General features: G+C 45.1%; 2 protein-coding genes across 3 annotated transcripts; one reads left to right on the plus strand and one right to left on the minus strand.

Annotated features, from left to right (window-relative positions):
• Positions 1-326: 326 nt before the first annotated feature.
• Positions 327-4,609, minus strand: LOC139111640 (actin related protein 1). Of its 2 annotated transcripts, none has more exons than XM_070672071.1 (2): positions 4,438-4,609; positions 327-2,704 (listed from the first exon to the last, which is right to left on the minus strand). In XM_070672071.1, the coding sequence occupies exon 2, from the start codon at positions 2,683-2,685 to the stop codon at positions 1,555-1,557; it is 1,131 nt and encodes a 376-aa protein (XP_070528172.1). In that variant the 5' UTR covers positions 2,686-2,704; positions 4,438-4,609; the 3' UTR covers positions 327-1,554. The 2 variants fall into 2 exon arrangements, with proteins under 2 accessions (XP_070528172.1, XP_070528173.1); XM_070672072.1 differs by lacking the exon at positions 4,438-4,609 and adding an exon at positions 3,547-3,705.
• Positions 4,610-9,985: 5,376 nt separating this feature from the next.
• Dcp1 (decapping protein 1) lies at positions 9,986-12,596 on the plus strand. Its single transcript, XM_070671811.1, has 4 exons — positions 9,986-10,408; positions 10,628-11,090; positions 11,166-11,615; positions 11,714-12,596. The coding sequence occupies exons 1-4, from the start codon at positions 10,200-10,202 to the stop codon at positions 11,954-11,956; spliced, it is 1,365 nt and encodes a 454-aa protein (XP_070527912.1). The 5' UTR covers positions 9,986-10,199; the 3' UTR covers positions 11,957-12,596.
• The last annotated feature ends 2 nt before the right edge of the window (positions 12,597-12,598 follow it).

Below are 12,598 nucleotides of genomic sequence, written 5' to 3' on the forward strand. Positions count from 1 at the left end.
AGTATACTTAATGCTCTCGCGAATTTGAGCATGTGGTCACATTTTATTTTTTTTTTTTTTTTTGGTTAAGCAAGCACGGAACATAATCAGCGAAGTAACTCTACCGCCTGAAATTATTACTAATAGCAATTAAATAAGTGCGATTGGAATTTCAGCATTTTTAAGAAACGAAGAATAATACTTGCCTAGCTAAAAATCTCTCGCTTTTCCGGAAGAAAAAGGAAGAGGAAAGGATAGAATGTTCCAACGTACATCTTATAAATATATTATTAAAACTATGCATTAAGCGACAAAAATATGGTGCACAAAAATCACCGACGCAATCATGTTTTTCAGACTTTTATTTTATAATCCCATAAGTCTAAAGTAGTCTTTATAAGATGTGTACGTGTGTGTATGTGTATGTATGTATGTGTGAATGGTTTTGCGCAATACAATGGGAATAAATTATAATACTTTGGCTACGCTTATAGGGTCGAAACCGTGGTGCCTTTCTTTCCCGTTTGTTTGAGCGAACGTTTGTAGGACTTTTTTTTTTTTGGGTCAGCGGTTTACCCCATCGTATATATAAAAAAAAAAAAAAAAAAAAAAAAAAGACAAGACAAAAAAAGGCCATCTTTTCCCTCAACGATAGGCAAATTGTAATAGAAAACGTAGATAAGAAGTCGGAGGCTTGTCTCTATGCGCGGAATGACGTACAACGTATGTTGAGCTTTGACGCAAACGTCTCTTAAAAACAGCGCACATTAATCGGAATGCATCAACGTTGATTGCCATCGTGTGTCCGGACTTGGTCGTCTCTGTTCGCGGGAAGAGTAACCGATCATCTTTCCCGCGGCAGAAAGCTCAAAGTTACCCCGCGTGAACGTTTCTTGCTCGAATTCTTAAAGTGGCAATCGAGGTTTACACGTACCGTTTACAAGGAAATTAAAAGAGTGTAATGGAAACGAAGCGTTTCTGCTCTCGCGTCGAGAGAAGGATATCTCGCGAGGAATGTTTAGCTAAGTGCTACCGCGACTTGTTCTAGACACAAGAGTTATTCAAATATATATTTATATATATATTTTTGTATATATATATATAATACAAAGGATACGATATAAGGTAGAAAAAGGTATTCGGGAATCGGGGCACAGGGTTCAAGATCGTTATATCGAATCGATGAAAAACGCTGAAAAATGATGATTATGTTTAAACGAGCAAGAACGAGCCGTCGATTTATATTGGGTTGCCACCGAGACCGAGGAACAATATCGCGGGAGCAGGGCGATATATATCGTAAGCTCCTCTCTTTCTCTTTCTTTTTCTTCCTTCTCTCCTCTTGCTTAATCGAATACGCATTTACCTCACGCCTATCTTAAACACGTAAATCCGAATTGAAAGAAGCTACCTTTGCCCCGGAGGAACCGAAGGGCAATCGTTGCGGAAGTTGATGTTACGTCCGCCTGCGAAACGAGACAAAAGCCTCTCTCTCTCTCTCTCTCTCTCTCCTCTTCTCTCATTTTTCAAAGTCTCAAGGGGCCGGGGAATGATATTATGCGATTGAGAACGCGTTTAGAAGCACTTCCTGTGAACGATTGAGGGTCCAGACTCGTCGTATTCCTGCTTCGAGATCCACATCTGTTGGAAGGTGGAAAGCGACGCGAGAATAGATCCGCCGATCCATACAGAGTATTTCCTCTCAGGTGGAGCGATAATCTTAATCTTCATGGTAGACGGGGCTAAGGCAGTGATTTCCTTCTGCATTCTGTCGGCTATGCCAGGGTACATGGTGGTACCACCAGACAGAACGGTGTTGGCATACAGATCCTTACGGATGTCTACGTCGCACTTCATGATGGAGTTATACGTAGTCTCGTGAATACCGCAAGCTTCCATGCCCAAGAACGAAGGTTGAAAGAGAGCCTCGGGACAGCGGAAACGTTCGTTACCTATGGTGATGACTTGTCCGTCGGGAAGCTCGTAGCTCTTCTCCAAACTGGAGGAGGAGGCTGCCGTGGCCATTTCCTGCTCAAAGTCTAGCGCAACGTAGCAAAGCTTTTCCTTGATGTCACGAACAATTTCTCGTTCGGCCGTAGTCGTGAAAGAGTATCCTCTTTCGGTGAGAATCTTCATGAGATAGTCGGTCAAGTCGCGACCGGCCAAATCCAAACGGAGAATAGCGTGTGGCAGAGCGTATCCCTCGTAGATCGGCACGGTATGGGAGACGCCGTCGCCCGAATCGAGCACGATACCGGTGGTACGACCGGAAGCGTACAGCGACAGGACAGCCTGGATCGCCACGTACATGGCAGGCGTATTGAACGTCTCGAACATAATCTGCGTCATCTTCTCTCGATTAGCTTTGGGGTTCAAAGGCGCCTCGGTGAGAAGAACTGGATGTTCCTCCGGCGCTACTCGCAGCTCGTTGTAGAACGTGTGATGCCAGATCTTTTCCATGTCGTCCCAGTTGGTAACGATACCGTGCTCAATCGGGTACTTGAGGGTCAGGATACCTCTCTTAGACTGGGCCTCGTCACCGACGTAAGAATCCTTCTGTCCCATGCCAACCATGACACCCTGGTGGCGCGGCCTGCCGACGATTGAAGGGAAGACGGCACGAGGGGCATCATCCCCAGCGAAACCCGCCTTGCACATACCGGATCCATTATCTACTACGAGCGCAGCAACTTCCTCGTCGCACATGTTTGCTTGCTTGATTTATCTGCAAAAACAATGTTACAATTAACAAAATGACGGGGCTTAAATTAATTATTATCTTGCAGTTTTCTTTAATGTAAAAAAAAAAAAAAAAAGGTCCTGCAAATTTTGTCGCGATTTACGTGATCTGTTAAAGGATTAACGGCAAAAGTATACATCGACAAATATCCGGCCGGCGACCGGTACTCTAGAAGTGCGTTCAAGATGGAGGACACGTCCTATAGAGTGCTTGATAAAAAATAAGCTGCTTGATCACGCATCGTGCTCGTGATATGTCAAATGTAGAAGGCGCGAGGAAAAGTGGCCTACGTTCGTTGAGAAATCGAAGCCACGGACACAACGCGGTCGAGATTCTTCGAGCGAACGCTAATTATCGAGGCCGCACCCTGCTCTACCTTGCCTTGCCCTGCCCTGCCCTGCTCTCACCTCACCTCACCTCACCTGTCCCGCCGCGCCCCACCCTACCGCACCCTTCTATCTCTCGTCCTGCTCTATTCCGCCCTTTCACGCCGGGCGATGGCGAAAAGAACGGCATTAATCGAAGCTACAACGACAAACGTTTAAAACGTTGACCGGCTTCATCTCCGGTAACGGTGCCGGTCGACTCGCGGACGTGTCCCGTTGATTCTTTTCACGTTATCGAGAATCCGACTACCTAATCGTTCGTTACGTCCGCGTAAAATTCAATCACATCGAGAAACACTCGCGCGGGCAACGTTTAATCAAAGCGCACGTTCACCGTCGTCGCGCACTATCTTGGATTATTTCTTGCTTTTTTATCAGCGTATCGATCTCGCCTACCTAGACCCGCCGCAATCGCGAATCGATCGCTTTGCAACGACTTACGTTTCGAGGTAAAAAAATGTTGTAATTATGTACAGGTTTCCAGCAACGACGCCGTCACCCTGATCCTAGCACCGCGCACCAAGTGTCTGAAACGTAGCCGACGATCGGCTCGTGGCGTATATTATACGAACAGATACGTTGCTCGTCGACCCCACCGTTCGACGCTCGACCAATCCTGGCGTTCTTTACCATATATGGAAGTACTCTGACACAGAGGGGTTTCCGCAGCCTCCCCTTACCCCGCCCCCCTCCGTCGACCTCACGTTTTCTACCTCGCTTCACCCCGCGACGCGTTATCCGGCGCCGACGACAGGATGAGCGGCTACGTCCGTCGATAGAAACCCGATACTTTGATAACAAATTAATCTCTCAATTAATCGTCAAACCGCGCGCGCGTCTCGCAATCTCGGGATCGGCCACGAGAATGCAGAATTTTCCTAGCTCGCGCGAAATCCCCGCTCGCGATTTACCTCGATAATTTCTCGCCGGACTTTTTTTTTTTTTTTTTTTTTTTTTCTCGCTTAAATTCATGCACGATCGAGTTGACCAAGGGAGAGATGACGCGCGTCGTAGGTTAGTGTTAACGAGCCGGCGCGCGTTGGCGGCTATTAATAAAGCACAACGTCGTATCGCGACCACCTGCCCCGTCGCACGTGACGCTGGCCACGTCCGCAACCACTTGACAACGACACGACTACCTGTCGACTGTTTCAGCGGCAATGTCGCGTGGGCGAGGAAGCCGGCGTCGAGCGGTCGCGAGAGAAAGACATTTTCCATGCTTAAAACGATACATCTCGCGCGCCTCTTGGATAGATCGCGAGCACCGGAGACGGAGAGAAAAGGCGAGAAAATTGCGGCGACCGGCCCGCTGTAGAGCCAGCTGGCACTTACCTGTTTTTAACGCGCAGCTAAACGACGCTTGCGAACAACCGGATTGAATCGGTGGCGAGAGTGGCTGATCGGCCAGCGGCAACAGAAGCAACACCGTCCGCGAGAGCTGTAGCTATGAGCGAGGGAACCGTGCGGCCGGATAAACCGTGAGTGTCGCGAGCCGGTGACGGTGACGGTGAGTGGTGCGAGAAAGAGCCGCGACGCCGACGCCGCTTGCGGCGGCCGGCATCACGCGCGCCGTTCCGCGCACGTCACGCCGCGTGGACTCGTCCGGAGGTGTGGTCAGCATGCGGGGCGCAGCGTCTCGCGATATTTTTACCGACCCGTCCGAGTCCCCCCTGTCCGGTTGGAACCGAAAAGTCCGTCTCGCCGACGGCGCAAAGCCGCCCTCGCCCTCGCCTTCGCGTAAAATGCCGGGCGATCAAGGACGACGACGCGGCTAATCCGAGAAAAAACGGTCCCGGCGCCGTTTTGCATTTCCTTTTCATATTCGATCGCTGTCCCCGCGGGAACGTAGGATATGTACCGATCTACCGTGATACTCCCCTGCGTCGTGGAATCGACTCGTCCGTCCAGCCCTCTCCCGCCGCATGGATTCACAGCTCTTGCCATATATGGGCATAAAACGAAAGCGACGCGCCGATTGGTCCGTCGGCCGGCTAGCGGCTAGATTCTCCAAATGCCGTTTCAAATCGCACGATATGAAGAACGTGTCTCACGGAAGGCTGGAAGTATACGCCGGCATGAAAAGACTCACTTTGGGAATCAACCGTCGCCGATACCTGAGCGAGCTTACGTTCCCGCGACCGACCCTTCGCACGACGGCGATAATATTCCCTTTTAATACTTGCAAAATATACTCGCACCGATATTCGTATTTCCGTCCGTCGGCTGGCCATCTCTCGCCCCGTCGTTTTAACGATTCTCGAAACGAACGGAGAAACAAACCGAGTCTGCAGGAGTTTCATAAATATCTAGAATAAGAAAATTGTCGACGTTTTAGGAAGGCGTTACGACTTAATTACGACGCGTCACCCTTTGACGTTGACCGAACAAAGAATCGCTAAATTTGCCAATTGCGTTGAGTACATCGTACTATCTCTGACGGACGGATGTATCTAAAACGTTTACGTTCAATATAAATAGAATTGTAGCGTCGCGAGAGAGAGAGAGAGAGAGAGAGAGAATGGGACACCGTTAGCAAAACGAATAGCATAGAGACGAGCGAGACGAGGTATGCCACGCGAAAGAAAAAAAGGAGAGACGCGTTCTTTTTTCTCTCGTTTAGTTTCTAGAAGACGAAAGAAACAGGCAGGTAGAAAAGACTCGGAGGATGCGACGGTGGACAGCAGACAAATTCAAAAGTGCACAAAGTGCAAGGCATAGCGAGTACGTTGCACTCTGACGCCACGTCATGCACCGCGGTTGCAGGCCCTTCGCTTCTGGCTGTCAATATGATCGGATCGCGGTTACACCCGTGGACATGTAGACTATTCGATGCCAGCTTCTTCATCTGTTTCACTAACGTAGGAGAGAAAGAAAGAGAGAGAGAGAGAGAGAGAGAGAGAGAGAGAGAGAGAGAGAGAGAGAGAGAGAGAGAGAGAGAGAGAGAGGCCCGGCTCCGGGCTTCGGGCAAAATCGATACCTTCTTGTCTTGCGAAACCGTCTCGTGGTCTCGCTCCCGACCGGCTCGTAACGAATGGATCTACGGAAAATCACGCCGTATTTTCCACGCGTTCGACCCTTCGATGATTCACTCGAGATGACGAGCGCTTCGAGGAACATCGTCACCAAAGCCCGATTACGCTTGGGTCATTTGAACCACGACGCGATCGCCCAAAGTGAGATTCGATCGCTTCTGTGTATTGGTTAATCAAGAACGACGATAATTTTGTTCCGAGGCCTCGGCATCCCCGAAGCAGTCTCGCGGCTCTTCCTCGAATGTCATAATTACCCCCGTTAGTTCGTTCCAAAGACCCAATGACCCAAGACGAGACATCTCGACCTTGTCCACCGTATAAGGTCTCGCGCCAAGGTCTTGACGGACTCGCGTAAGGACCTCGGCGGCGCGATCTTAAGAACGTTTCTCGCGACCGGGAATTCTCCTTGGCGAGCCTGACCGCGGATCTTTCAGCGCAAATTATCATCGTCATTGAAGCGACGCGTCATTTTCGACGCATGCGATTACAACGAGATGCGATATTTTTTTTTTCTTCCGAGAAGAATCTAATGAAACGTTTAAAATACAGCGTAACTTGCATTAAAAATACGTAAAGCCGCTTGCTCGTGACGGAAAGAATCGGGCGTGATCGCAGATGTATCCTCGCTCGTTTTTGCAACATGACACATTCGCGTGGATTAGTCATCAGCTCAGCCCCACGTCGCCTCGTCTCTCGCGTCGCGTCATGTTAGTGGAACGTTACCCTAAGAGATTACTCAAGAATTTCTGATTATTCGTCACAAAAACGTGACGTTGATATCGAAACTGTTTAAAGATCGTAAGCGCAGAGAATTATTTAATTATTTCTCTTTCTGGCCGAGCCGAAGCTAAAGAAAGAAATGCGCCCGCGTGCACAGATAAAGAAAGAGATAAATATGCTTAAGAGGTAAACCGTCTTAGACGCGTGACCATATTTGGTGCGTTTTATTAATCTGAATCGTTATCTGAAATGGGGATATGACGATGCAGAGCTTTGACGTATCGATAACGAAGGAAAAAATCGCGTGAAAAAAAAAAACGTACCGTCGATTCTCGCTTGCGCGAGACAAGATCCAAGATCGCACCTGATAAGCGAATTCTCGCACATACATATATGTATATGCACGCCGGTAAACTATTCGCGTTTTTAACTCCTTTAGGAGAGCGCGATCGACGAGCTCGCGCGAAACAGTCAAGGATTCGGAACGCGGTCACGGCTTCGTAACTCAATGAACTCTCCATAATTCCATATGCGTGCGTATGCTTACACGTCGCGCTTACACGTTTCTTCGCCGGGACAGCCAAAAACGACCGCGTATCTCTCACTATTTGCGCTCTCGTCGTCGCTATTCGTCGAGTCGGCCCGTTTTCACCGCGCAAAAATACATCTAGATCGCGATACCGAACGGATATAAAATTTGCGTCGATCTAGAGATTATGTCGATGCAGCGTTCTCGATGCGTACGACGAACGTAAAAGTAGACCGGATCCTGGCCATTGACTGTCCCGATGTAAATCCCGACCGATACTTTTTCCCGAAATCGTTAAAACGAAGAAGCGCTTATCGCTTTCGATCGCAAACTTTAAATAAAAGACTGACAGCCTCGTACTTTTATTCGCGAAAGAAGAGAAACGTTCCCGGAGCTATTAGCACAAGTGGTTCAAGTATTTTTAATAATCAGAAGTTAATCAGAAAGTCGCCCGCGTGCTCGAGGGTGAAAGGAGATAAAATAAACCTTTTTTTATTTCCGTGTGATACGCGTCGGAATCGAAACTAGGAAACGCGTACCTCGCAATTGTAAAAACAGACCTGCTACTCGCGTACACAGACGACCCTCGTCTCGTCGATTTTGTCACTCGAACGGAAGGCGGAAGTTATCGGCTCGGCTATTAATTTGCTCGAGAGTACAAGTTTCACGCTTTAATAATCAATCTCTCGAGTGAGAGAGATCTTTTCAATCTTTAGGAACAGAATCACTCTCTCGCAGATGCGAAAAAGGATCGATACGGTTTAGATCGCCGACGAAGGAGGCCACCGGAGGGAATCGACCCAGAAGAAAACCTGCTCCTGTCACACCTGTGACACCTGCCTCTCCGTTATATGCCCCGGCTTGCATTCCGAGAGGAACGTAAAACGATGATGTAAGACAATTTCAATGGCATCGGCGATTGTTTGTTAAAGCGACCGTGATCTAGGCACATACTCGACCTACCTAACGACGTGAGAACCGAAAGACTATTTCGCGCGAGCTCTATCGGTCTATGGGGTTTCGGCAATCGTCAAGAAATCGATGAGAAACGTCTGCAGTGGGCACCACGCCCAAAGGCAGCGGGAGGTGCACCAAACTGCAACGAACCCCGAATGCACAGATTCATGGAGCAGCTTTATGTATGACGACGCTGTTACTTAATTTATTAATTTTTTTTTTTTTTTTCTTTTTTTTTTTTTTTTTTCTTTAATTAAATTAAATATAATATCAGAATGTGCTTTTCACATCTCGTGGATTTTTTATTGCCTCCTTGCTTGCTCTCTTTCTCGCATTAACCCGACAAGGAACAATAGGCAAGTGTAATGAGAAATGTATTTCGGTTCTCACATCATCGAGGAGAAATTGCTCGCGCCAATAAAGTCAGTGACTTGATGGCTTGGTTTAATTAATCCAAGGCGACGGCAAAATGTTTTCACGGCTACAGAAATCAAGGCCACGTACGTACACGCACGTTTCACAAGGTTAGCCGCGCAGCGCGTCGCGTGATCGCAGACGTTTCTCTTAATTATCTCTTGTTCTTTTTCTTAAATAATTTTTAAGCATTTCGAAAAGAATTGTTTCAACATAAAAATTCAAGTTTCAAATTAGATTTACTTTTATATACTCAATGTCGTTCACAGATTTGATTGCTAATTTTTGTGTTGAAAGTACAATTTTTAAGTTAAATTTATATCCACTTTAAACTTTTAATTAAAACAAATCTGTTTCTACGGAATACTATATAAATACATACGTTTTCGACTATTTGATTTCAAGTTAGAAATAAAGCATGCGGCAATTGTTCCTTCCTTTTGCGGAGTGTTACTCCGACGACGATATCCTCCGGATGTCGGTATCCTTTGTCATAAAGCAGATAAAGCTTCCGAATAAAATATCTGCGGTTGTGTTATTCTCGCTAACGCGGGATCTCTGCCTGTTGTGCGATAATAATTGCTTGTTAAATTTCCGCGCAATGCGACGTGATTGCAACGATTGATTCAACTCAATGACCAAGAAAAATTAATTTAGAAAAGTGAGGATCAAGATAAAAGTCTGATCTCTTTGCATTTCTCTTTACCTTTCTTTTTTTTTCTTTCGTTTTTAAATGCGACCGCAACAAAAAGGAGAGGAAGAGGTCTGCAGGTGTGCAGGTATAGGTTATAGCCAAACGACGGGCCATCCGATGCAACCGTTCGCAGCGCTTGTCGAGTTCTAAATGATCTTGCATCCGATTGGCATAGGTTTTACAATCTCAAGATACAAACTAGTCAAAGTCGGCCCGTATATTGCAAGCTCGGCTTAATGTCGGATGCACCCCCGCGCGATTTACGCCACGAGCGACACGCGATATCCAATAAGAGCTCTGCTTTCCTGTAGAAAGTTAAGTTTCATTGGACATTGCGTGTTGCTCGCGACATATTGGTTTTTTTTCGCCAATATGGCTTTTTCGCCGCGATTGGCGCTTACACTTAGATCCGGCGGACTGGCAAGGATTAGGACCAATCGCGTCAAAGAAACGATAGACGCTCGAGTATGCTTTTTGTGCCAAAACGCAGCCAATGCACGCGAAGGTATCGCACTTTGGAATTGACTTGGAGTCTCCACTGTCTCTAACATGGCGCAGTATGGCGTTTATTGTGAGAGCAGCTGCTACGGTTATTTGAAAATACGACTCTTTCCGTGATTGGTAATCAGCCAGGGGAGAAAAGCGTCGCGCTAACGCCAAGCTGCTCGCAAACGTTGAATTCCAAGCATCGCCGTTTCAATCGTCCTCGTTGTCGTCGTTGTTATTATTATATTGTAATATTGTAGTTATGACGGATCGAACCGAGCTGAGAATGAACGTAGCCGCTTTGAAACGGGTCGATCCCTACGTGAAGGATATCTTGGAGACCGCGACTCACGTAGCATTGTATACGTTCAACGCAGAGGAAAATGAATGGGGCAAGACCGACATTGAAGGTGCACTGTTCTTATACTCGAGAAACGGCGAACCGTACAACAGTATTCTCATAATGAACAGGTAGTGTATACCAAGCTGATATATATATATATACACATGCATGCATACACACACATTCATACATCTATTGCCTAGAAGCATGCAGAGTTTTACTCTTCTAACGCCAGTGATTTGTTTGAGAAATTCACCAATTAATTCAATTAAAGTTTACTGTCTTTTGTGCAACTACCTTGTACTCTAATTTAACAATTTGGTGTAATAAAAATATGTTTATTGCAGATTGAATACAAACAATCTGGTGGAACCAGTTGCTCCAGGTTTAGATTTGCAACTGCAAGAACCATTTCTTTTATATAGAAATTCTAGATGCAATATCTATGGTATTTGGTTTTATGAAAAAGAAGAATGCATACGTATTGCAAATATGTTAAATAAACTTCTCAAAGAGTGTGAAGAAAATCGCAAAATTAGTAACAAACCGTTAATTAAGGCTAAAAAAACTTCGGGACCTAATGTTAACAATGTGGATATATTCAGTATGCTCAGTAAAGCACAAGAGGATTTTAATACAAGCCGAGGTAGCAGTGGAGGTGGAGGAGGATGTGATAGTTGTAGCACTGGGACAGGATTAAAATCTCCATTAGTCATGCCTATGACTGACAATATTTCTGGACCTCTCTCCGCTCCCTTAGGACCTGACGTCACTTCTCAAAGTGTAATGGACTTTTTTGCTAAAGCTAAGGTTAGTACTATATTTTTATATGCTATATTAATCATTTCTCTATCTATGTACCTCATTTTATATTGCTTTGACTAGGTGAACACTGGACATTTCAAAGCAGGTGATCAACCTCCTTCAGGAACCACAGTTGCAGTTGAAAGTAAACCTTTACTCGCGCGCTTAATGTCGCATCCAGCAGCACATACTTTAGAACATATTGAGAAACAGCAAAGATCTGTAACGCCACAACCATCTCAACAATCGCAATTGATAATAATTCCATCCACAAACAAGTCTAAAAGACGAAACAAAACGACTTCGCAACAAGAATCAATGATATCTACTTCAGCACCAATGTCTCAAGATCTGCCATTACCTGTTACACGAAACGCTAATGATTCAAATGGATCGGCTGGATTTCTCAGGATACAATCGCCAACCAATGTGGCATCCTCTACTTTAAAAAATCATCAAGCTACAAATGTTAATAATACCAACGATACTAATCCACTTGCATCATTGCTTGCTCATGCATCAGGAAGCACAGTAAGACCATTTTTAAAATTTTTATTATTTTTTTGTATCTATGAAACACCTGAATATACACGTACACGCAAAAACTTGAATTTTTTTGTTCGATTTAGTCGTCGGATGACATTATGCCAGTGGCGTCTACGTTATCAGGGAGAGGATCAGCCCCAGCGTTAATACCACCTGTGATGTTTGCCGCTCCTAGCCCACCTGAACCTGTTAGAACAAGATCATTGGAACCTTTAACGAAAACTCAGCTTTTACAAGCGTTTACTTATTTGTTAAAAAGCGATCCGGATTTTATTCAAAAAATTCACGAGGCCTATGTGAAATCATTGGGAGAAATACTTTCTTAAACTCACTGTATTATTGTATTACAAAAAGCCCATTGTGTATGGGTTGACTAATGACTGAACACTATTGTGATGAAAAGATTAAGCTAAATCTCAATATTCCTACATCGTGTGCATGTACATACAGATATGTAATGCCCGATATTCAATTGAGAAAGCAAGAAACCATTTTTTTTTTAAAGGAAACAAAAAAAAAACAACTTTTTTTTGGCCGAAGATATGAGAATAGAAAGGGATACAATATAATACCTTGAACAGTATTTTTATAAAGCAATGCACTTTCTTTCGAGACAAAGAGGACGAATGAGCAGCAAGTTACAATCCGGTATGAATAAGAAATTTTGTGGATATATTGAATGATATACATAGTGAAATTGAACAGTTTTTTAAAACTGTGATGCCAAAACATAGTGTATGTGCGTTTTACGATTGGAATTTCAACAGCATGAAATTAATTTTTGAGCTGGCCAAACGAAATATCTTTTTTATAGAGTAATGACGTATCCTTCCTATATACCGAATATACCGAATATACCGATATGGTATGTGTATGTTAAATCGATGAAAAGGAACAAATAAATACAGACGTAATGTATAAAAATACAGATACAATGAACGAAAATACAGACGCAATGAGAAAACATT

This window comes from Cardiocondyla obscurior, linkage group LG24 (genome assembly GCF_019399895.1).
Source record: "Cardiocondyla obscurior isolate alpha-2009 linkage group LG24, Cobs3.1, whole genome shotgun sequence".
NCBI lineage: Eukaryota > Metazoa > Arthropoda > Insecta > Hymenoptera > Formicidae > Cardiocondyla > Cardiocondyla obscurior.